Source organism: Urtica dioica, chromosome 11 (genome assembly GCF_054948205.1).
Source record: "Urtica dioica subsp. dioica isolate 48M chromosome 11, U.dioica_male_clone48M_v1_H2, whole genome shotgun sequence".
Lineage (NCBI taxonomy): Eukaryota > Viridiplantae > Streptophyta > Magnoliopsida > Rosales > Urticaceae > Urtica > Urtica dioica.
Window position 1 is genome coordinate 18105424 of NC_142766.1, and position 24531 is coordinate 18129954.

The following is a 24531-nucleotide window of genomic DNA, read 5'->3' on the forward strand; positions in this document are numbered from 1 at the left end:
CTTTATCTCTCGGTCTACCGACCGAAGCATTCATTTCTTCAATATACTCAGAGGCTCCAAAGAATTTGAATGGACCAAGCAGTGCGACGAAAGCTTCGAATCTCTAAAGGAACACTTGGCATGGCCTCCGACTTTGAGAAAAGTACAGGAGGGAGAGCCCTTGGAGATCTACCTAGCCGTCTCGGAGCATGCAGTAAGCTCAGCACTAATCAAGAATGAGGGTAAACACCAGGTCCCGGTCTATTATACTTCGCGGCGTCTTAACGAGGCAGAAGGAAGATACCCGGAACTCGAAAAGCTAGCTTTCGCCCTCATCACTGCTTCTCGGAAGCTAAAACACTACTTCCTTGCACATCCGATTACGGTCCTCACCAATTTCCCACTGCGCCAGGTGCTGCAAAAGCCTGACGTATCCGGAAGGCTAATGAAATGGTCAATTGAGTTGACACAATATGATATACACTTCAGCCCCCGACCAGCAATAAAAGGACAAGCAGTCGCCGACTTCATTGCAGAGTTCACATACAGGCCAGTCGAATTCCCGATTTGGGACATGTATGTAGACGGAGCAGCCAACGAAAAGGGGTCCGGGGTCGGAATTGCGCTATCCAGTCCAGAAGGAGACAAGGTAAAATTCGCTTTAAAATTCGATTTTAACACTTCAAACAATGAAGCTGAGTACGAAGCTATGATACATGGGCTGCAAATAGCAAAAGATTTAGAAATCAAAAAGCTCAAAGTATATTCGGATTCTCAGTTAATTGTTAATCAAATGAAATGTGAATTTCAGGCAAAAGGCGAAAAGATGTCGCTATATGCCGAGAAGGCTAAAAACTTAGCAAACGAATTCGAACTTTGCGAGATCACTCAAGTCCTAAGAGCCATGAACGTAGAGGCCGACGCGTTAGCAAAGCACGCTACTCAAGGATCAGACTCAGAGTCAATCCCAGTGATCAAAATTGGGCAGCCCAGCATCGAGCAGGCCACCCACGTGCTTCATGTCGAGCAAAGAAAGTCTTGGCAAACTCCGATCAGGAAATACTTGCAGCAGGGAACTCTACCCAACGACAAGAACGAGGCTAGAAGTCTGAAGTTCAGAGCTGCCCGATATTTCCTCGAAGGTCAGAATCTCTACAAAAGGGGATTTTCCCAAGCTCTACTCAAGTGCCTAGATGAAGACGAAGCCGAATACGCTCTCAAGGAAATCCATGAAGGGATATGCGGAAGTCACATCGGAGGCGAAGCATTGGCGCAAAAGATCATCCGACAAGGACTCTACTGGCCGACATTAAAGGCCGATGCACGGCACATGACGCAAAGATGCGTCAAGTGTCAGAAGTTCTCAAACATCCCGAGGCTTCCACCTAATCCGCTCATCACCCTCTCATGCCCGATCCCATTCGCAGAATGGGGAATAGACCTAATCGGAGCTTTGCCAACAGGCCGAGGAGGATGCAGTCAGACCACAATCCAATGGATTGGTGGAGGCCGTCAACAAAACAATAAAACACGGCCTGAAAACAAAGTTAGACGAGCAAAAGTCAGAGTGGGTGGATATGCTTCAAGAAGTCCTCTGGTCATACAGGACCACCGAGCACTCCGCAACTGGCGAAACACCTTTCTCCCTCGCATACGGTTCCGACGCGGCCATACCGACCGACGTCTTGATACCAACGATGAGAAGGGAAAATTACTCAACAAAGGTAAACAACGACATGCTTGAAATTAGTCTAGACCTGTTAGAAGAAAAAAGAGAAAACGCCAGATTGAGAAATCTAGCTAACCAGCAAAAGGTTTCTCGGTATTTCAACAGGAGAGTCCGACCAAAGTCATTCAAAGTCGGCGACAAAGTCCTCAGAAGAGTTTTTCTCCACACCAAAATCCACCAGGAAGGAGCCTTCAACGCAAACTGGGAGGGACCCTACATCATCCGAGAAGACTTCGGAAACGGGGCCTACCGACTACAACAGTTGAGCGGCGATATGGAGAAAAACCCCTGGAACGCTGAGCACCTTCGCCGATTTTACGTTTGACTTGTTTATTTGTTAATCTTTTAAAAAGCGGCTTGGTCGCATGTATCGCGTTTACATTTTCAAAAAGCGGCTTGGTCGCATGAATTATGTTCACTTGTTAATTTTTCGAAAAGCGGCTTGGTCGCCAAACTTATAATTTCAAGTATTTGTTCATCTTTCTTTCCTCTGTTCGTAATTACTTATGTATCGCATTATGTAGTACTTATCATAAATCATCTTTCAACAATTTCGACAAAGTAAACTGGGCGGCTAGATAACTAACGAACAATTTTTAGAAAAATTACCTAGTAATAGTAGTACTTTACTTTACCAAATTTTTGAAACTAAATTTACACAAAATATAGATCCGACCAAGGATCACTTGCTCAAATCCCGAAAGGGAAAAACAAAAATTACAAAATGAAGATCCGACCTCGGACCGATTGTTCAAAACCCAAGCGGGTTAACAGAAATATAAAAAGAGTATATAAAAACAACAACTATAAATCCTATTCCTGGTCGCCTTCTTCGCTAGCCCTTGACTCCGAGTCGAGATCAAGATCCGTCGCATCCAGATTAGGATTCTTCGGACCAAGAAGCCGAACAGCCTCGGTCATCCCAGCGGTATAGAGATCATCGCGCATATCACGATAATCGTCGGAAGCTTTGTACTCTTCCACCGCCGCTAGACGAGCAGCCTCGAGGTCTTCTCGGAACTTTCGAGTTAACTCAGACCTGACCTTGGCTGTCTCATCCTTGGCAGCATCTCTCTCCTTGAGAAATCGATCATTCCTTTGTCTCAAGGAGGTGAGCTCGGAGCCTAGCAGTCCGACTAGCCCGGTCATACTGACAAAATTCTGCAACGATCAAACGATCAGCCACAATGAGTTATCAAAAGAGAAGAGGTACCGACTAGACGAGTCAAAACTTACCGAAATCGCCAAGTCAGTGGCCTGGTTAAGCCTCTCCAAAGGCTCGAGCCTGAGAACCTCCTGAGCCTTCTCGGCAGGGAAACGCTCACGGAAGAAAGAAACGACCGGAGCCAAAGGATCGGAGGCAGATGAAGGCTCGGCCAGACCCTTAGCGGGAGAAGAGCTCAGAGGCTCCGGAACCTTCGAAATCGACGAGGAAGCCCGTTTGCCGGCCGTCGAAGCCTTAGAAGCCTTGACGCGTTTCGGATTGGGAGGGATCAGCTCGGGAGCAGATTTCTTTTTTGCCATCTGGGCGATCTCTGTTAAGAAACGAAAATGAAAATGAGAAAAGAACATAAGTAAGCTGAGAAAGGACAGGTAAAATACTTACTTGAATAAGGGTAATAATAATATTGGTCGAGCAGGTCCGGGTCCGATAACAGGAACGTCGACCAATCAGCCTCTGAAAGATCAAAAATTTCCGAGTGAAGTGGTCGCTCCTCCTCGGAATATTGCGGAAGGGGACCTGAAACCAAACATAAAACATATAAAAACCCAGAACAAAAGCCCGGTTCAGATTATCAAGCAAGAATTCGGGACCAAAATCACACCCAATTCCGAGAACGGAGCCCTTATGGGGCACCTTTCATAAGAAGCGTTCCCTTCGACCCAAAAGAAATGATCTTTCCAATTTTTCTGGCTGGTCGGTAGGCGAGTAACCACCTTAGAATGATCGTCATTAGCCCGAGCATAATAGTAACCATGTTGCCCTGGGGCCGACTTAAACGAGTAATATTGTGAGAAATCTTGCAAAGTGACAGGGCGATCATAAATCTTCGCCCACAGCACGGCCATCCCGACGAAGATTTTATACACATTGGGAACGAGCTGGGTAGGGGAACAACCCAGGTTGGAAACGAACTGGGAAATGAGAGGATGCATTGGCAACCCTCCGATCACGTTCAAAATAGCCCTATTGAACGCAATCTTTCCAACAGGAGGCTGATCGGCTCTCTCGTCTTCCAAAGGTGCCGAGAGGATAATTCCATCAGCTATCTCAAATTCCTCCCTCAACCCTTGCAGATATTTCTCGGTAACCCGAGAAGTCCAAACCTTGGCCGAAAACTGGCCCTCTTTCCGTTCAAAGACCAGGGCCTCTTCCTCTTCCTCTGGAAGATCAACCCCAAAGGTCCTCCCACTTGGACCCGGAATGCCTTGAGAACAGCCCTCTCCTCGGTCTTGCGAAAGAGAAAGGCTTGTCGTATCACGAGACTCCGATCCGCTCCCCCTCGAGGAATCGGACGAGGACGATATCTCCACGACCATAGTGTCCCTACACGACAGGGAAGACGAGTCAAAAACCTTTTTCTCGTTATCAACCCCCTCGGACTCAGGATTGGGAGGCACGCATGATTCATCGTATGCCATTACAGGACGGTCCCATCCGATCTCTGGGATATGATACCACACGGGACTTCTGAGGAAAGGAAACTTGGACCCATCCAACAAGGTAACACTATCGGGATCAGGCTCCGATCGCCGAACGACGCGAAGATCAAAGCTCAGATCAGGACGCGCAAGTCCACCCATAGCCCTAATGAAGTTGAGAAACTAAGATTCCTAAAGTCCGAAGGGTCCGAATACCATAAATAAAGAAGAGATCGATCGCCGAACAACAATCTCAAAACAAAAGGAAGGTATCAAAAACAATAAAAAAAAAAGAGAACAGACCTTACCCGCAAGATTGAAGATCGGAAGATCCGAGCAAAAACTAAAAAGCCGAGAAAAAATCTGAATAAGCAGGTCAAGCCGAGAACGCTCTGAGACCAGAATTCAGAAGAAAAAGCGAAATGAATTCAAAAGTTGAGGAAAGGCCTTATATAAAGACTTCATGAACGGTGAAGATTAAGCTTGTCCAGGAAGCCAAACACATCTGACCGTCGAAGCAAAAGACGCTACGTTTCAGAAAGGCCCGATGACAAACGACGTCGTCCTGTAAAAAGAAAGAATGAAGAATTCTACTCGGATCATCCCGAGGCAAGTAAGCAAAGATGAACACGGTCACGAAGCAAACCGAAATAGTTCCTTACCATTTTTGCTAAAGAAAAAACTAAGAAACTGGAGGGCAGCTGTTACGGGATAAATTAGTTAGACTCCGACCTGGCTAGTCGGACTACCGAGCAGAAATACGAATCCAGCACCGAGCTCAGGTTAAGTAAACCCAAGGGTCATCCATTGAAAAGGAACGAACCGTTCATAAGTTAAGAACGAAACCCACCGATCAGAACTTCGAAGAGAAGAGAAGAACGTGGGTCAAAGACTAGTCAAAACTAATAGAAAACATGTTTCAAGCTCTAAAACGCACACCTCGACGGTTCAGGAACCGTCGAGGAGCATTAACCGCCCACCTCCTAGAGAGGCGAAAGGCAGTTACCCATAACCGTCCAGAACGTGGGATTGATCACCCCACGTTCCTCAAAATAACCGTCAAGGACACGACCAGATAAGTATAAATAGAGGCAGCAGCACAGAACGAGAGACGAACTTTTTTAGACACTTTCTGTCACTTAGAATCCCTAGAAAACATTGCTCTCTTGTATTAGATTCGTCTGTATAAAGAGAAAGTCTTGCCTAAATTACCTCTGTACTCGGAGGCCTTGTACTCGGAGTCAGTATATTTTCGTGAGATATTGTTGTACTAATTTTACAGGTCAACATAATTAATAATGCTTACTTTGGTATCTAGAACAAAACTGAGGATTAAGAAAAAAAATTAAAAAAACACTGAGGCCAGCATGTCACTAACAAGTCTAAAACACACCTTTTACCTTTTCCTATTTCTTCCCTTTTCGGTTTTAACTTGCAAGTGTAGGCTATTTTTTATAGCACCAAAAATTTGAATTTGTATTATGAGAAATTACATTTTTAGGGCCAGCCGTAAGATCGCCCTTATTTTCCGCGGGATCAGAGCTACAGTATGAACTATCCGTCCCAAAGTATGTATCTACATGATGTATTATATACATAAATATATCTATATATGGATCTATCTTTTTTGTTTTTTTTGTGTGTGCATGGAATATATATAGATTTATATAAACGCACGTATGGCTTTTCGCGCATATATACACAAATGCGCAAATTGATACTTTAATTTCCGGCATAGCTAGTAGAGAAAATATGACAGGATAAGACACAATATAATATATGGTACTGCCTTTGGTTGGTTTTAGTGAAAATTACACAACACTTTACATTTGACAATAATAAGCCGTGGTCACCATTGATGTTGACTCTTCATCAAACTATTACACGCTCAAGGTTTTATGATAAGAGTAAAAGTTATATATTCGCCTCTACATAGTATTTGTATTTGCTGAAACACATCCTCATTATCCTTTACTATATTTCTCATTAGCATGGAATGCACATACTCATCCACTATCATGAAATATATAATATATTTATATCTAATATATATTACTATAACTGACTTGCTCAGTAGTCTTAAAATATTAACAAAAAAACTGGCTTAATAGTCACTACTTCTTTAACAAAACTGAATAATAACCACTGATTTTTAAGAAAGTCTTCTAAAACTGTAATTCTGTAATTCGGCCGGGTTTGAATTTTAATTGGTTAGGCGCTGTTTCATATATATATATATATATAAATTAATATGTGATTTATACAACATCGAACTAGTTATAATTTTTTTGTTATTATTATTATAAATCAACTTTAAGACAATTAACGGAATGATACCAGTCGAACATGTGAACTCCTAATTTTTTTCCCTTAAATACATAAGCTAATATAAATCTTTGTCAAAAAATTTAAAATAAAATAAAAATTAAAGACGATATACGACACTTGATTTATTTGAGTTACGTTTGTGTTATTTAGTCTTACCCGATTCTGTTATTTTTATCCACAATTAAAGTAGTGACACCCTTTATTCAAAAAATAAAAATAAAAAAAAAGTAGTGATACACTGATACCCAAGATAAATCGTGAGTTTCAAAGTATATTAGATGAAGAAAACTGAAAGATATGGTAAAAAATAAAATTTTTGAAATTGGAGAGGAAGATGATTGTTGTAGATGGGACATGATGATCGGAGATGGGAAGCAAAATGATTAAGCATGAGCATGACATGTAATTATGTACCATGAGAGTGTGTGTGATCTACTTTTCATTTCTTTACATTATAATTAGTTATCGCATCCTTTTCCCATCAACAATTCTCTATCCCAACCCATTAGTTTATGTATTATCGTATCATCAATCGCCACTCATTTTACATCTTTTACTATATTACCATGTCTAACCGACACGATTAGACGCAATAATAATCCCAGCCCTCCATGTTCTCATTATTTTCATTTTACACCCACAATATCCAAAAGATATTTTCCATACAGATATTATTGGATGGCAACGTTTAAAAATCCGATCGAGACAAAGTGCCCATGAAAACTCGCTCCTTAATTGACGAGTGTGTAGACCTCACCTCATTACTTCTATTGTAATTAATATGTTTTGAAAAAAAAAACATTATCTATTTAATGGGCTGCGGATAAGAAATGAGACCCCCATTTGTTTTCTAGTCTCAATTCCTATTTTAGTAACTTTTTTTTTTTAAAATGGAATGGCATCATGTGATACTATTACAACTATTTGAAATGAAATAGTCTAATTTATATGAAAAAATATATCGTAGTCATGCACAATTTTATCTGACCAAATAATTAAGTTATGAGTTTTGTTGCCAACTAAGTCATATGAAGGTTTGAAATTTGATGGTAGCCAATGTTTTAATTTTTTTTTAAAAATAACCTTCAAATTGACGTGGTAAATAAAATCAATTATTTTATATTTAATTTATCCTTATTAATTGAGTATTGATATTTATTATCAAAATTAAAAAAAATCGATTTCCTAACTAGTAGAATATTAGTAACCGATTGTAATTTGAATTTATTAGCCTCTCTCTTCAAAATCGCTCTCTTTTTTTTTTAAAAAAAAAAAAATTCTCTCTCTGATGCAGTACTGGAACAAGACGCGAAGTCATAATTTCGCCAATCGATCTCTCTCCAATTTCCTTTTTTATTTTATTTTATTTTCACATTATCGTAAAAAATTGTAGAATCTGTTTTATCTCGTGGTGGTTCTTCATCTTTCCTAACCCCTTATCTACATCACCCTCTCTTGGTTGAGTTTGCATGATTTTCTGATTCTTTCTACCAAACTGTGTATTTAATAATTAGTAATAACAGTTAACAATCAATAACAACTATTTTTCTTCGATTGATTTAGTATACTTTTGAGTCTTTTGACTTTTGAATCGTCATTAAATTTTTGTTAATCTATGATTGCGTATTTTAGATTTTTGGTGCAGTAACAATTCTAATTTTTTTCGTTGAAAGAAAAATTATAGTGTAATGATTTTTGTTTTTTTATTTATTTTTAGAAATAAATAATTGTGTGCATTTTATGGAAATTGTTACTTAATTTGTGGGATTATGATTATTTTTCTTGTTTTAATTTTTGAAAATAAATAATAAAAGGCATTTAAGTAATAGATTAACATGTCATGGCTAATTAGTTAAAGATTTTAAAACGTTGACACTACTACAAATAAGCCTTTCTGGTGCGGAGGGGCAATAGGTGCGACAAGTCGCACCTAATTGGGCATCAGGTGCGACTTGTCGCACCCAAAGGGCTCCAGAAAAGAAAAAAATTTCGCTGATTTTAAGTGGTATTGGGTGCTACTAGTCGCACCCAATAGTTTTGAAAACTTTCAGGTGCGACTAGTCGCACCTGAAAGTCCAAAAAAAATTCGGCGCTCAACTTCTCCCCCTTATTTTTTTCATTTGTCTGACGTGGAATTAATTTTTAAGTTTTTTTTTTTTACTATCAGGTGCGACTAGTCGCACCTGATAGTTTTTTTAGGTGCGACTAGTCGCACCTATTTGAGTATCAGGTGCGACATGTCGCACCTGATTACTAGGGTTAGTTTATAAAACACAATTTCCTGGTTCGTCTTCTTCATTTGGTCACAGCCGAAAAAACCCTCCATCTCTCCCTCCCTCCGTGAGCCACCACCGCGAGCCACCACCACAATCTCTCCGTCACCATCACCTCCGACCACCATCCCTCCGCCACGACCACCTCCGACCACTATCTTCTCAGCCTCGGTATGTTTTTTATTTTATTTTTGTAAATTATGGCCATGATTTCCGAGCTCGAAAGCTCCGCCTTATCCAACGCCTCGCCTTGACCTTTACTCGTGCCTCGGCAGCCCCGGCCATCATCTCGCAGCCCCGTCCTCTCCGCATCGCCTCAGCCTGGTCGAGCGCCGCATCTCCTCCGCGTTGCCGCGCCTTGTACCTCGCAGCCCCGTCGGTGAAGGTTAGTGGTTATTTATGTTAATTAAATTAATTGATTAGTTATAGTAATTAGTTAGTTAAGTTCATAAATTAGGTAAATAAATTTGTTAAGTTGTTATTTATATGTAATTACTTCACATGTTTATAAAAATGCTAATAAGTTATTACATTTTAATAAGTATGTTAATATGTTAGGTTAATAAGTAGTTAATTTAATTAACTTGTTGATTAATTTGTTAATTTAATGAATGAAGTATATTTGTGTTTAATAAGTACATGTATTAATTATTGTAGTTATAATTGTTAATATATATAGTGTTTATAATTTGTTTAGTTAACTAATTAATTTGTAGTGGAAATCAAATTGGTTAATAAGTTGTTAGTTTAGTTAACTAATTAATTTGTAGTTTAATTGTTAACAATTTGTACTTAATAATGAAATTGGTTATGTAACTAATTTAAATTTTAAATGTTAGTTTAATTAAGATTGAAATTGGTTAATTGTTTAAACTATAGATATTGATAAAATGTTGTGACCGAACCACAGAGGCTCGGTTTAGGACTTAGTTAATTAATATGATAGTTTCTGGATGGATTTTAAATGTTTTTAAAGTAGTTTGCAGGTTTTTGGTTTAACAATATTATAGGGGAAACTCTGCCAAAATTTCGGTAGAGTTTTGAACCAATTAGAATCGAAATCCACTAGAAACAGTCCATTTTCAAAAACAATCCATTTTCCAGGATTGTTTCCAGGATTTTGAGGCGCTTTAGTATCTTTCCCACAATTTCTACAATCCATTTAAAAAAAAATACCTTTCACAGTCTCTCTCTCATTCCTTCTAAATTCGCTCTCGGTCCGTTAGTAAGATCGGACTTTCAATGCTAATTAATAATTCTCGTTGTCTTTCTCGTTCAGCGAAATCAATGTCTAATCCAAGTAGAGATTGGGTTACTGAGAACGAGAGGTTGAGCTTGCAGTATAAAACAGGGGTTAACGAGTTTATCCGCATTGCAAGCAGACAACCGAACGAAAATGGCCAATATCGTTGTCCTTGCAAGTCTTGCAACAACGTGAGATGGCACGCCATCGAGGTCGTAAGGCATCACCACCTGGACAATAGGTTTACCCCAGGCTACACAGAATGGTATCATCACGGCGAGCGCCTTGTCCTTACTCATAGTGAAGACCCCATTGGAACTGATCAGAGAGGAGTAGGAGGATTGCACGACGCCCTGCATGATATCATGGACCACGAGGATTTCGACGACTTTGCGGATCCGACCCCGAGCGAGGTGCGTGCGGATGAGCAAGTGGAAGACTTATTTGCCGAGTTGGAAGCGGAATTGTACCCTGGATGCAAAGAGTTTTCGTCTTTGTCGTTCTTGGTTTCGTTGATGCACATCAAAGTCACAAACCATTGGACGAACAAGTCGTTCACAGAACTCTTACAGCTCTTGAGGAAGTCTCATCCAACCGGTAACCGAATTCCGGAAAAGCACTACGAGGCAAAGGCGAAACTGAAGCGCTTCGGCATGGGGTACGAGATGATCAACGTGTGCACAAATGACTGCGTCTTGTTTCGAAAAGATCTCGAGAAAGCTGAAGTGTGCCCAGTTTGCAACGAGAGCAGATGGAAGCCGACTGGGAAACAGATACCGCAAAATATATTGCGATATTTTCCCCTGAAAGATCGATTGAAGCGGTTGTACGCCTCTCGACACACGTCGCTTCAGATGCAGTGGCACGAAAGAGATCGCGTCAGAGAAGAAGGCGTTCTGCGACATCCTGCGGACGGTACGACGTGGAAGAACTTGGACGAGAGATACCCAGAATTTGCCGAAGAGCCTTGGAACGCGCGGCTTGGATTAGCTTCTGATGGGTTCAACCCGTTTGGAGAAATGAGTCTAGCGTACAGCATGTGGCCTGTGGTACTGACTGCGTACAACTTGCTGCCTTGGTTGTGCATGAAGAAATAGTACCTTATGCTGACGCTTCTGATTCCCGGGCCGAGCTCACCAGGAAAAAACATGGACGTGTTCTTGCAGCCACTAGTTGAAGAGCTGAAAGAATTGTGGGAGACGGGATTCAACGTTCGAGATGGAGCCAACGATGAAGTGTTTCGGTTGCGTGCTGCGCTACTCTGGACGATAAACGACTTTCCGGCTCGATCGTATTTATCGGGATGGAGTGGCCAAGGGTATCTCGCTTGCCCCACGTGCAACCTTGACACGCCGTCACTGAAAGTCAGAAACAGAATTGTGTACTACGACCATCGTCGATTTTTGCCCATGCGTCACCGATTGAGAAAAAGTAGCGATCACTACACAAATCGCCACGAGAGACGCAGTAAACCCAACAATTCACCGATTGAGAAATTGTTCAGGAATGCAATCATCGAGGGATTTGAGACATTCCTAAAGTTGACCCTGCCACATCAGCCTTGGTCCCATTGACAATAGAATTGTCAAACATCGAAGGCCTGAATCATCGACACGAAACCGCTGAAATTGAGCTAGTCAGTATCGTTGACGATGATGAAGAATTTGATGAGGATAATGAGGCACACATCGTTTTTGAGGGAGAAGATGTTGATGTAGATATAGAAGAAGCTACTGACATTATAGGCAGTGATGATGATGAATGAGTAGTATTTATCTAATATGTAAGAGATGCAGATGGAAGAGATGCAGCGACAGCTGCTCTCGTTTACACAGATGCATACTCAGGCTTCCCCTACGCCGAAATCAGCGGCAATGGCTGATAATGAAATGCCAGGTTCTGCGGAGTTTCAGCGTGATCGTCCTAGCGGTAGCGGCAGTGGCCGAGAAGGAAGCAGCGGTGGCCACGGAGGCAACTTATTTGGAAGAGGAAATTCTTCTATAGATAAGTTTTATAGGCAACAATGAAAATAGTTGCACTTGTATATTTTTATATTAGCGAACAAACTCGTATTAGTTGTTTATATATTAAAAATATTTTAATATGAAATATTAATTTCTAATTCTAATTATAATTCTAATAATATTAATTTCTAATTCTAATAATATTATATTCTAACTCTAATTATAATTCTAATATTTGTAAAAAAAAAAATTTAAATAAATTAGGAATCGGGTGCGACACGTCGCACCCAATAAGATGGCGGGAAGGGTATTGGGTGCGACTAGTCGCACCCAAAAGTCAAATTCCCGCCTTATTCTTAAGTTCCCACGAAAAAAATAGGTGCGACTTCAGGTGCGATAAGTCGCACCTGATAGTGTCGCACATAATAGTATATACTATTAGGTGCGACAAGCTGCGGCCTTTTAGGTGCGACTAAGTCGCACCTAAAGTCGCACCCGTTAGTACTATCGGGTGCGACTTTGTGGGTATCAGAAAGTCGCACCTGATGCCCATATTTGTAGTAGTGTGATTAGATTGAAATTTAATGTTTTAAAATCACTAATAAACTATACTGTCTTTTTTTTTTTTTTTGAGGAAACGTGGTCAGAGCCACGGAATATCATAAAAGCCCTCACGTATGGCGGAGGAATACCGTGGTTACAAAGATAGGAGTGAAACAGAAACCGACGGTAAAGAAACAAAATAAACTCAAACAAGCAGGGCCCTAGGGGACCGCGCGGGACCTCAACTCGCGATCATCGGCCTTAATGGCCTCTTCCGAACAAGGCGGGACTAAACCCAGCCAGGTCGAAGACGAGTGATGGTTAACCGCGTAGCGAGCTAGATTATGCGCAGCGACATTACAAAGACGAGAAATATGCATAATGCGAAAAACCTCAAGCTCCCTCACCTCTCTGGAAATGCGGTGCAGGATCGTCCCAAGCTCTGTCGCAGGCATCATGCCCTCATCGATCATCCTCACCACCCCCAAGCAGTCAGACTGGATCTCCGCTCTCCTGCCACCGACGCTGCGAACAAGCTCTATGCCCTGGAGGACAGCATACGCTTCCGCAAGCTGGGGGGAGAATCCCCTAGCCAGGAAAAGCGTCTGCGAGGCGATCACCTCTCCGGCGTGGTTTCGGACAACACAACCGACACCGAAGCCTCCACGGTCGCGAGCGAGTGCCGCGTCGACGTTAATCGAGAGGGTCCCGTCACTAGGGGGGGTCCATCTGGGGGTCTTATTCACCCTCGTGATCGTCGGGGGCTCCCCAACCGAAGCCGCTCTGTACTCCTCGAGAAAGCTCACCGTCCACTGGACTAGCTGAGGCTGGCTCCAAGCTGCTCTTCCGGCCAAGACATTGTTCCTGTGGTTCCAAAGTTCCCAAATAATGGTAATGAAAAGCTCATGGAAACGAACCTCAAGGGTCTCTGTCGCTCTGAGGATAACGTCGAAGGCATCGCCGTCTCTGAAAGGCGGAAGAATGTGGTCGAAGCCCGCCTCTTTCCAGACTCTCCTGCTCCACCTGCAACCCCAAAAGGAGTGGAAAACCGTCTCTCTCGCCTCCTGACAGACAGGGCAGCTGTCGTCAGAGGTGATCTTCTTCTTGGCTAAGACTGCTCTGACCGGGATCTGGCCTAAACAGGCTCGCCAACAGAAGAGTTTCACCTTAGGAGGGACTCTCAGCTGCCAGAACTTCGTCCACCACCTCTCCATAACCGTCGGGTCTGAAGAGCTGGCGGTCGGAGTTCTGGCTCTCTCCATCGCGACACGGAAGCCACTCTTGACGGAGTACTCTCCGTTCTCAGTGAAATGCCAGCGACGCACGTCAGGGGTGCCCTCGCCTCCACACGGAATGCTCAGGATCGCCGCAGCGTCCTCCTCCCCGAACATCGCTGTGATAAGATCCACGTCCCAGCTACCGTCCAGTCTCATAAGCTCAGCTACCCGCATGTCGGGGGGAATCCAAGGGGGGTCAATCCAGGTGGCCGGTCTGTCCCTAGGAACCCAACTGTCGCCCATGACCAAAACAGACTCCCCGTCCCCAATACGCCATCTCGAACCGGACTGGATGATCTCGCGACCCCAAAGAAGGCTGCGCCAAATGGAAGAGCTACACGAACCAGGGAGAGCCGTCATAATATCACCGTCGGGGAAGTAGCTCTGTCTATAGACTCGTCCTACCAGACTATCCGGTCTCCTGAGAAGCCTCCAGACACTCTTAGCCAGGAGGGCCTGGTTGGACTTCCCCAGATCTCTGAAGCCCATCCCGCCCTCTGACTTGTGACGCGTGAGATCCTCCCACTTACACCAGTGGATCTTCTTCGTCGCCGTTCCACCCCCCCACCAGAATCTGGCGATCGCCGAGTGGATGTCTCTAATCAAACTCAGCGGGATCTTGTGGCACGAGGCCACGTAACTGGGGATCGCCTGAAGGACAGATTTAATGAGGACCTCTCTGCCAGCCTGCGAGAGGGAGAGGCCATTCCAGCTCTTAATCTTATCCCAGACACGGTCTCTAACAAACCCAAAAAGATCCGACTTCCTCCGACCAGTGAACGCGGGAAGACCCAGATAACGCTTATGACAGTCCGTCTTCTTAACTCCAAGGATCTGGGCCAGGACCTCGCCTTCCTCTTCGCTGACCTCCGAACCAAAACAGACATCGGACTTATGAAAGTTCACCATCTGGCCCGAGGCCTCAGAGTAAGTCCGTAAAACGTCTGTGACCCTTTTACACTCGTCCGGAGTCGCTCGGCAAAAAACCAAGCTATCATCTGCGAAGAGAAGGTGAGACACATGAAGATCTCTGAACCGGACTCCAGAAATCGCTCCTGAATCCTCGCTCGCTCGAAAGAGGCTCGAGAGACCCTCAGAGCAGAAGAGGAAAAGAAAAGGAGAGAGAGGGTCCCCCTGACGGAGGCCTCTGAAGGGAGTCACACTGCCCCGGATGGAGCCGTTGATGTTGAAAGCAAATCTGACCGAGGTAACGCATCTCATGATAAGGTGCACCCACCGCGCGCTGTATCCCAGTCTCAGCATCATCGACTCCAGGTAGGCCCACTCTACTCTGTCAAAAGCCTTCGCCATGTCGAGCTTGAGAGACGCGCACTTTCCATTTCCGAAGCGTTTCCGCTTCATCGTGTGAAGAGCCTCGAAACCAACCATGACATTATCGAAGATCAGTCTACCACCAACAAAAGCGCTCTGGGACTCGGAGATAGCAACGTGCATAGTAGTCCTAAGACGGTTGACCAAGCACTTGGCCACTATCTTATAGATCACATTGCACAGGCTAATCGGTCTGAAATCACTGACCCGTCTCGGGTCCTCTACCTTAGGGATAAGGGTGACCACCGTATCATTAATGGTGGCCACATCGTCCCCGTCGTTAAGAATCCCAAGACAGGTCTTCAGAACCGACTCGCCTACTACGTCCCAATATCTCTGGTAGAAAATCGCGGGAAAACCGTCACTTCCCGGTGCCTTAATAGCATCCATCGAAAAAAGCGCATTTTTAACCTCCCCTGGCTCGAAAGGCCGCTCCAACTCGGCGTTCAAAGCCTCCGAGATCCTAGGCTGTACGCCCTCTGAAACTAACCCGATTCTCTGCGAGGAAGGCCTCGCAGAGGAGAAAATGTCACCAAAGTAACCAGAGACGATCCTCTCTATCTCGATGTCTCCACTGTGCCAAACCCCGAGATCGTCCTCCAGACCTCTGATAGCATTCTTCTTCTTCCTAGCCGAAGCCTTGCGGTGAAAAAGCTTCGTGTTCTTATCCCCGCACCTCATCCAGGACATTCTGCTCCTCTGTCTCCAGTACAGCTCCTCCTTCTGAACTAAGGCGTCAAGCTGTCTCTCCTCCCGTCTGAAGGACTCCATACAGAAATCCTGGCCCGATCGTCCTGCAAGCTCAACAATCTTCTTTTGCTTCTCAATCCTGTCTCTGCTCTCTCTGTTCCTTTCTCCGCCCCAGCGGGAGAGGCTCTGTCTGCACTGACAGATCGCATCAGCTAGGCTCGGACTCTGATCACCGCTCTGGCCTGACCCCCAAGCTCTACGGATCCGCTCGTCACACTCGGGCTCACCAATCCAAGATTCCTCAAAGAAGAAACGCCTCGGTCTCCTGCTCCGCCGGCGATCTCTGAAACCCGCTGTGAGCAGAAGGAGAGGTCGATGGTCCGAACTCCAGAACCTCAAGTGTCGCACAGTGGCCGCAGGGAAGAGATCGCTCCACTCGTGACTCGCAAGGCATCTGTCCAGGCGCTCCTCTAAATTTCCTCTACGCCAGGTGAATGGGTCGCCCTCAAAACCCAAGTCATGGATGTCGCAGTCCGAAATCATCTCTCTGAAAGCAGATAATTGGCCGGGGCCTCTGTCCCTGCCTCCTCTAATCTCCGAGTTGGAGGCAACTTCGTTCATGTCGCCCCCAACTAACCAAGGGCCCGTGAAGGAGCTCCGGAGGCGACGAAGAAGCTCCCAAGTATGACGCCTCTGGCCACTCACCGGATCTCCGTAGATCCCCGCAAATCTCCAACTCTCGCCGAACTCATTAACCAAATCTCCCTCAATGTGATATCTCGAAAACGTCCCGAGTAGGAATCTCACAGGCTCTTTCCAAAGTAACATCAAGCCTCCACTCCTACCAAGACAGTCCACCGTAAAACAACCATCAAAACCCAGCAGCACTCTCACTCTTTCAGCCCCCTCTCGCCGTAGTCTAGTCTCCGATAGAAAGATAAAATCGGGACTATGGTCACGGACGTGAGCAAGGAGGGCTGACCTCGTCCCGGGGTTACCTAACCCCTGGACGTTCCAAATAACGCCTATCATCGCGTTCGGCGGCCCTCACTCGCGAGGGGCGCCGCTCTCTCATCAGAACCAACTAAGGTCAAATCTAGTGAACTAGAAACTTCCAAAGTGCGAGTAAAAGAAAATAAGTCTGTCGATCCTAGGTCATGTGAAGCAGAAAGTAAGTCTCTATCTCCTAGATCTTGAGTGTTAGGGCAAGATGAGCTAACCTGGCTCATCTGGGTAGTGGAGGCGAGCCCCGAACTGATCCCTGAGAGGAGAATCCCCTTGCTAATCGCTCCGCCGCCTGCTTCGAACATGCGCGCCATTTTCTTCACGTTGCCAATCCTCATCCCCTCGTTCGATTTCCTTTTACCAGGTCCGCCTTCGCTCTCTCCCGTCACCGGCAAGCTCGTCACCGCCAATTTTCCCGCCACTATAGTACCGCTCATCATGCCCGGTTTGGATCCAGGGGGACGTGTCTTCGTGGGCCCACTAGCAGCCTTAGTGGTAGCTCGCCCCCATGGACCCTGGACCGAAAGAGGAGGGGGCCCGCCAGAGTCAAAATCCGGGTTGATTTGGGGCCCAGGGTGAGCACACGGGATCACCAAGGCTGGCCCAAAACTGAAGCCATTTCCCAAGTCAGCCATCCTATTCAGATTGGGCTTATTAACTCTCGGCCCAGGAGGGTTTTCGAAGCTCCCTCCAGAGTCAACCACCGCATAAGGGTGTGTGGGTCCCGGTTTTGGCACGTAGCCTGCTGAGTCCACGTGAATAACCTCCATCTCACCGGCTCCTTCTCCAAAGCACGTACTATCTTCAGAGTTATCAGCTTTTTCTTTTTTCCTAGAGTATCTCTCCTGCTCCAAAGGCTCCAAAGAGACGTTGGGTTCGGAATTCCCCAAACCCTCCTCCAAACCCTCCTCTTTTCGTTTAGGGCAGGTGATGTTTGCCTCTTTCGGGCAAGGAATCCCGGAACCCAAAGAAACGCCCTTGTTCCGGGTGTGGAGACGACGCGCTTCGACCTTCTTCTTCGTCGGGCCCGGCGGTGGAGAACCTCCAGGCGACGGACCGGCTCTGGCCGACGGGGAACCAGATCCCCTCATCTTAGATCTAGTCGGAGTCGACCCGGGCCCAGGAGAACCTTCAGCAGCCTCGGCCGGCGTCACCACACCCTCCTTCGAAGCGCCACAGTTCGCCGGGGTAGCATGCCCAGCTCCGGTCGCCTTGCTCGAGGTCCTAGTCGGCTCAGACGCATCCATCTCCATCGCCGAGACACTCTCCACCCTAGCCGGCTCAGTCGCACCCAGATCCCGGCTGGCTCCCTTAGAGGCAGTGCTGGTGACCGGTGGTTTCTCCGACGCTCCTCTTGGCTCCGGCTCAGCGACCATCGGCCCTGGATCTTCAGTTTCCGGCGTCGCGTTCTGGGTCTCGCTGGATTCTGCCACTCCAATCCCGCCATCGTCTCCAGTCCCGCCAGGGCTATCCTTCGTTCCCCTCACAGAGGTATCCACTGAGTCCGAGTCCGGGCCGGCCCAACCCTTCGCACGCCGGGAAGAGACGCCTTTGAAGGTCCAGGTGTCCAGGGTGGTTTTGATAGGTTGATCTCCTCGCAGCCAGCTCCCGTACAGGGCCTTATCACCATTGTTGTTGTTCTTATTTCTATCCTGGCATTCCGGTTCGCCGTGACCGAGTCGGCCACAACCGAAGCAGAAGTCGCCGAGCTTCTCATATCGGAAAGCAGTCCAGGTCTTCCCTTCGTTGGCTCCCAATTTGATAAACACTCCCCTCATCAACGGTTTCCCAATGTCAATGGCGACCCGGGCCCGGATAAAATCGCCGCAAACCCGGCCTTCCCTGGTTTTATCGACTTTTGAGACCCTGCCAATTTTCCCTCCGATGAGCTCACCCATTCGCGCCGACCTGTACTTGGTGGGGATTCCATGGAGTTGGACCCAGAACTCAACGAACCGGAATTCATCCCCGTTGTTCTTCTCGGTCTCGGGATCGCTCAAGACCAGAAGGGCCTTGTCGAACGTCCACGGCCCCAAGTCCCACACCCGATTCTTGTCAGCCTGCTTCTCAAACCTGAAACAAAGAACACCTTTCCCGTGATCGCTGATCTCAAGTGTCCCGTTCGTTCTCCAGATTTTGGCCATGACGGTCTTGAGTGCTCCGTAGTTGTATCCTTTACTTCGGAGCAGCTTCCCCAAGAGGCAATTGGACAGGTCCACCGCCGCGCTCTCAAGGTCTTCATCTTCAAAAACCATAACCTCTCCGTCCTCATCCTCTTCGATGCCCATCCCCGACCATTTGTCGCACAAGTCATCCATACTCCTTTTAAGTTATCTATTTTGAAAGTGTTCCCATCATATATTTTCTACTGTTATACTAGTCTTATGTCTAGACACGACCGAGATAAAACAAACAATTCATCATATTACTCATAAATTGCTCCAATGTACACTCCAAAGATTCTTTTTAATTGTTTTGTTTTGCTATTTACGGCAATGTAATTTAACATGTATAGGAATGCATTGGAACTTTGATCGGTGTGTAATTGTTGAGTCTTTAATCCAGCTTTAGATTTATATGTTATGTAATTATGTGTTGTGTACTGTCAATAAAGATAATTTGTTTAAAATTATCTGATATGGTTTACAAATATTGAGCTTTAATGTATCTAATAAGTTGTTGACCTTTAATGTGTAGACCAATATGACTTCTATTTCTATTATGTACTAAAATAAGAAGTCCGCTATGTTAACCTAATGGTTGCCTATATATACACATGGTCCCTAGGTAACACGTAATAATTTGTCACTTTTAATATTTCATCGGAAACAAGAGAGAAAGAAATGGCTCTTTCAAGATATACGTGTTGATATATACGCTTTCGCTATTGATATGTGCTTTCTTAATTATTCAACACGATTAATTTGGTCATGGAACTAGGTGATGATTTTCACCCGTGATATTCGGATTTGTAGTTCAATTCTTTATGTATGAATCTGATGTATGAGAGGATCGTTTCTATTAAGTGGACTAAATGAAGACATAAATTTCCTTTGGTCGTGAGTATTACCTAAAAATATTGGGTTCAAACAGTATTTGTTATAGTTATGATTGTGCTTGTGATCTATTTACATTTTTAGTTTTGAATTTTTTATAAAAATATTTTTAACCTTTATCAACATATTTTTTGGTAAATAACTTTTATTATTATTAATAATAAAACATGAATTGAAAAAATATACGAGGTAAAATGTGATCATTTGTAAAATTTACTTACGAAGAATATATAACATTCTTTAGAAGTAGCATTACTTGTCAGACTATATAATAATTTTAACTTTAATTGACAAGATTTTTCTTCTTTTTCATTTTTATTTTTTATGTTTTGTACCAACTGGGGCTCGTTGCTCTACTCAGAGAGTGGAAGGTGGTTTCACTTTCAGCTCATCCCCACCATATTTACAGCCTTAATCTGTTTGGTACTTTATAAAGTATATTATTTCTTGTTAGCTCATAGAAGAAAAAGTTATTTGACAAAAATATAGTAACATAATTTTCAAAATTAGTATGATATCAGTTCGAGTAGGTAGGAAATGCATAATTTAAACTTTTTTTTTTCCCTTCTTACAATTATGCTAAAAATTTATTAATTTCTAGCGGAATCATAAAATGAACAGCCTAGAAGGACAAAGTTTAATTAGCTGTTACCTGGCTGGGCGATTCTGAAATAGGCTAAACAGATAAAGGGTTGAAGTTACAATTTAAGAAAAGCGAGTGGGAGAAGTGAAAAAGATTACTAAAAAGAAAAGCAAAAACGGATTAAAATGTGGTCCTAAAACATAGACTTCTTTTTATCATGTGCAGGAACCAAGATGCGGTGAAATCCAAGCAATCCAAGTGGGTCCCACTAAACTTTCAAGTCTTCTTCAGAACGGCACTCATTATATCGTCGTTTTTATTGCATATATAGCGTGATGAGAGAGAGAGGACGCGAGATATTACGATAAATTAAACACAGATCTATAGCTTATTTTTTTTAATTATGTATTTATTTTAATTCGGTGAGAAAGAAAGAGAGAAATTAAGAAAAGGAATTACTTACAAAATCTGAGAAGCCCCATTTCGGTCCTCAAAATTTCAGCCGGGGAATCCAATGCGTAATTGCAATGTCGGAAATTTGTTTTCATTAGATATAGTTCAAACAAAAGAGAAATAAATAAAGCTGTAACATATATATATATATATATATATATATATATATATATATATATATATATATATGTTAGGTTTGAGTTGATTAAAATGGTTATTCAAATGGGGTCACATGTGAGGGACAGCCTGATATAATGCGGCCAAGGCAGCCTTCCAGTGCAAAAATAATTCACATATTATATATGCACACAATATTTTCAATTTATATTTTTCCAAAAAAAAAAAAAAGTGATATGATATGATGAAGCTTTGGTTAGTAAGAATATAAATGTTTTAAAATATTTTGCCTCTCTCTCTCAAAAAAAAATAATAATTATTCTCTCCCAAAAATAAAAAAATTGGGTTTTCAATATTCGGTATCTTTTCTCCCCCCTGAAATAGGGAGACTCCGATGATCTCGACCAATGGAGAACTCACGACCTAGAGGAAGATAATTTTTATTTATTAGTTTCTTTTCATATTTTGTTTTATGTTTTGATTATGTTTCAATAATCCATATTTATAAGATCTGACTTTTGTACCGCCCGATGTTTAATCAATGTGATTTTGTATTTTTCTCTAGATATGAATGTTAGATCTGAAATATAATTTTCTTCTTTGGACGTGGATCTCAATCGAGCAGACCCCTAAAATTGCAATATGCAATAAGCGAAGATCGACATTTTCGCACGAGATTCGTACAGTAATATGATAATGACTTTTACCTACATAAATGGATAACTCACGTGTTATTTTGTTGTATTTAAGATTGTTTGTGATCTATTTTTCATATTCTTTTTGTAGAAGTTTTTTAAAAAAATTTGCGTTAATTTGTAATCTAAGCCTTTGATTTTTATCAATATATTAGTTTGAAGAGTCTTATATATATATATATATATATATATATATATATATATATATATATATATATATATATATATATATATAAAGAATATAAATGTGGGGTGTGTCCAGGTGTGGCTGCAGGTTGTATAAGAAGAAATGATATCATAGTTTTGGACAAGAGTGGAGTCACACATAATTGTTCTTGTCCACAAGGAAACATAGAAAATCAAAGGTTAGATTTTAAGCTAAGATAGCTTCAAATTGAATTTGTTACTTTCCGTTTTTACTACCCATTAATTATCTTTTTATCTCTCGTCATATATAAACTAAAGTCGATTACTAAACAACACAAAATAGATTATACTAGTTTCTTCTTCTAATACTCGGGATAAGAATGCAAAATTCTGCCATCTATATGTTTTAGCACGACTTGTTACATGGATGTTGAGTACTTTTAATATGGTAAATTGCATGTTTTTATATGTAGCAGATTTTAATTTGAGCCGTTATTCAGTTTAATTAGGAAAATTGACTGTGCGAAATATATTTAATCCATGGATTTTAAAAACGGGGTTCGTACTGATTTAATTCATTAAATAAATAAGAAGAATTCCACTCCAACAAATATTTCAACCTAGATAAGTATATATATAGGACTTTTGTACGCCCAATTTTTTTTAATTGTTCTATTTTATTTTAGAGAAATGCTCTTTTTCTTCTTGAGCGATTTTTGGTATAATGAACAAGTTGTGCAGTTACTCTATCGGACGTGCACGTGAGTGTTACTTTATCTTTTGGGTTGTTTTTATACGAGTGATTTGAGCATATTAGTTAACGATGCAGGTTTAGACTTCTGGGAAAATATATTGAGAAACACGTTTGAAAAACGAATATAGACATAGATTGTAAATCTTGTTTTGTTTTGTTTTGTTTTGTGTTAATATAGGGATCATTCTAAAGTATGATTAATAATAATAATTTTTCCTATTATCCATTAAGAATATTTATTCCACTTTTATGACAACAAATGTCATGAAAAAATTGCATTTAATGACAAGTATATCATGAGAGCTGTTTTTAATGACAATCATAGTCATAAAAAGGGAATGAAGTCTTCTTAATACATATAATGACAGAATGTCTTGCAATTGACCATACTTTTTTGAATAATTCCTTCGATATTTAGTGCATTGCTTGAAATTGGATAAGGCACTCATGCAAGCGATATTCCCCAAACCGGATTAATTATCGCATATAATCCATTTTTTAATGTTCTCATAGTTGCTGCAATATTTAATGAGACACTTTACACAAATTTTAGTAATTTCGTGCCAGTTCTTAACTTGAAAATTCATTTATCAAAAACTTAATTTGAAATTAGTTTGGTGATTTTTATTATTATATTAAGTAGAGTTATTGGTAAAGCTAAACGACACAAATACCAGTTATTGTCGTTCCTTTCTGGCTTGCTAGTGATACTACATAGATACATTCAAATTTTATGCATATAGTGTGCTAGTATATGTATGATGATATTGACACTGCAATATAATTTGACAAATCCCCAATCAAATTATGCTACTGATCAACTAACATGTTGAACTTTAATGGAAAGCAAAGAGTATCCAAGGTTTATCTAACTATATGTTCCAACAAGAAAAAGGTAAAGAAGAGGTTTATCTAACCCATCAAAATAATATTCATTTGAATTTATTAAAACAAATATATTAAAACAATTAACTTGTTTGACCAAGATGCTCACTCATTATATCTTTGGAATATTATACAATTGGCAGGGCAGTTGTGGATTCTGAAACATACAATTTGTCCAAACATTATTTACTAAAAAGAAACATAGAACCCTCAAATCAGATATTGACCCGAACGTTGCATGATGCAATAGTCTCGGCCATGCATGGTGGCATAGTGACTGATCATTATAACATCCAAATATATATAATAAAAATTTCATAACATTGATTATATATATAACAGTATTTGTTCATGACACCAGATTTATACATAAAATATTTATCACCATGCAAAAGAATCCAACGATAAAAAGTTTCCCAAGAAAACTACAAGCTAGTTTGCCTTTTAGTTGAGAAAGAAAAAGAATTAGAAGTATATTTCTTCTCCAATATATAATACAAAGTATCCAAGAGAAGCAGTTTATTATTAATTCAATCTAATGTCTGAATATCTCGCGAAAACTTGAAAAGTGAGAGGCTAAAAAAACATGCACGTTATCACCAAATGGGTTATGCCTTTTCTCTGTAGTTAATCACGTGCACCGGTGCATCAAAGTTCGTATATCTAAAATACATAAAAAAGAAAGAAAGAAAGAACTAAAAGGAAAGCAAGCCATCCATACCCTAAGCGAGATTTTCATACAATAGTTTAATGGCTGACTATTGTAGGAAGAGAAAATAATGTAATATTAAAGAAAAGTGTGATATATAACGTAACATTGATTGAAGTATGTTGT

General features: G+C 42.1%; 1 protein-coding gene across 1 annotated transcript; it reads left to right on the forward strand.

Annotated features, from left to right (window-relative positions):
* Positions 1–805: 805 nt before the first annotated feature.
* Positions 806–2290, forward strand: LOC149381923 (uncharacterized). The gene is made up of 2 exons (XM_089601444.1): positions 806–1338; positions 2233–2290. Exons 1-2 carry the CDS (start codon positions 806–808, stop codon positions 2288–2290), a joined length of 591 nt encoding a protein of 196 aa, XP_089457570.1.
* Positions 2291–24531: the final 22241 nt, after the last annotated feature.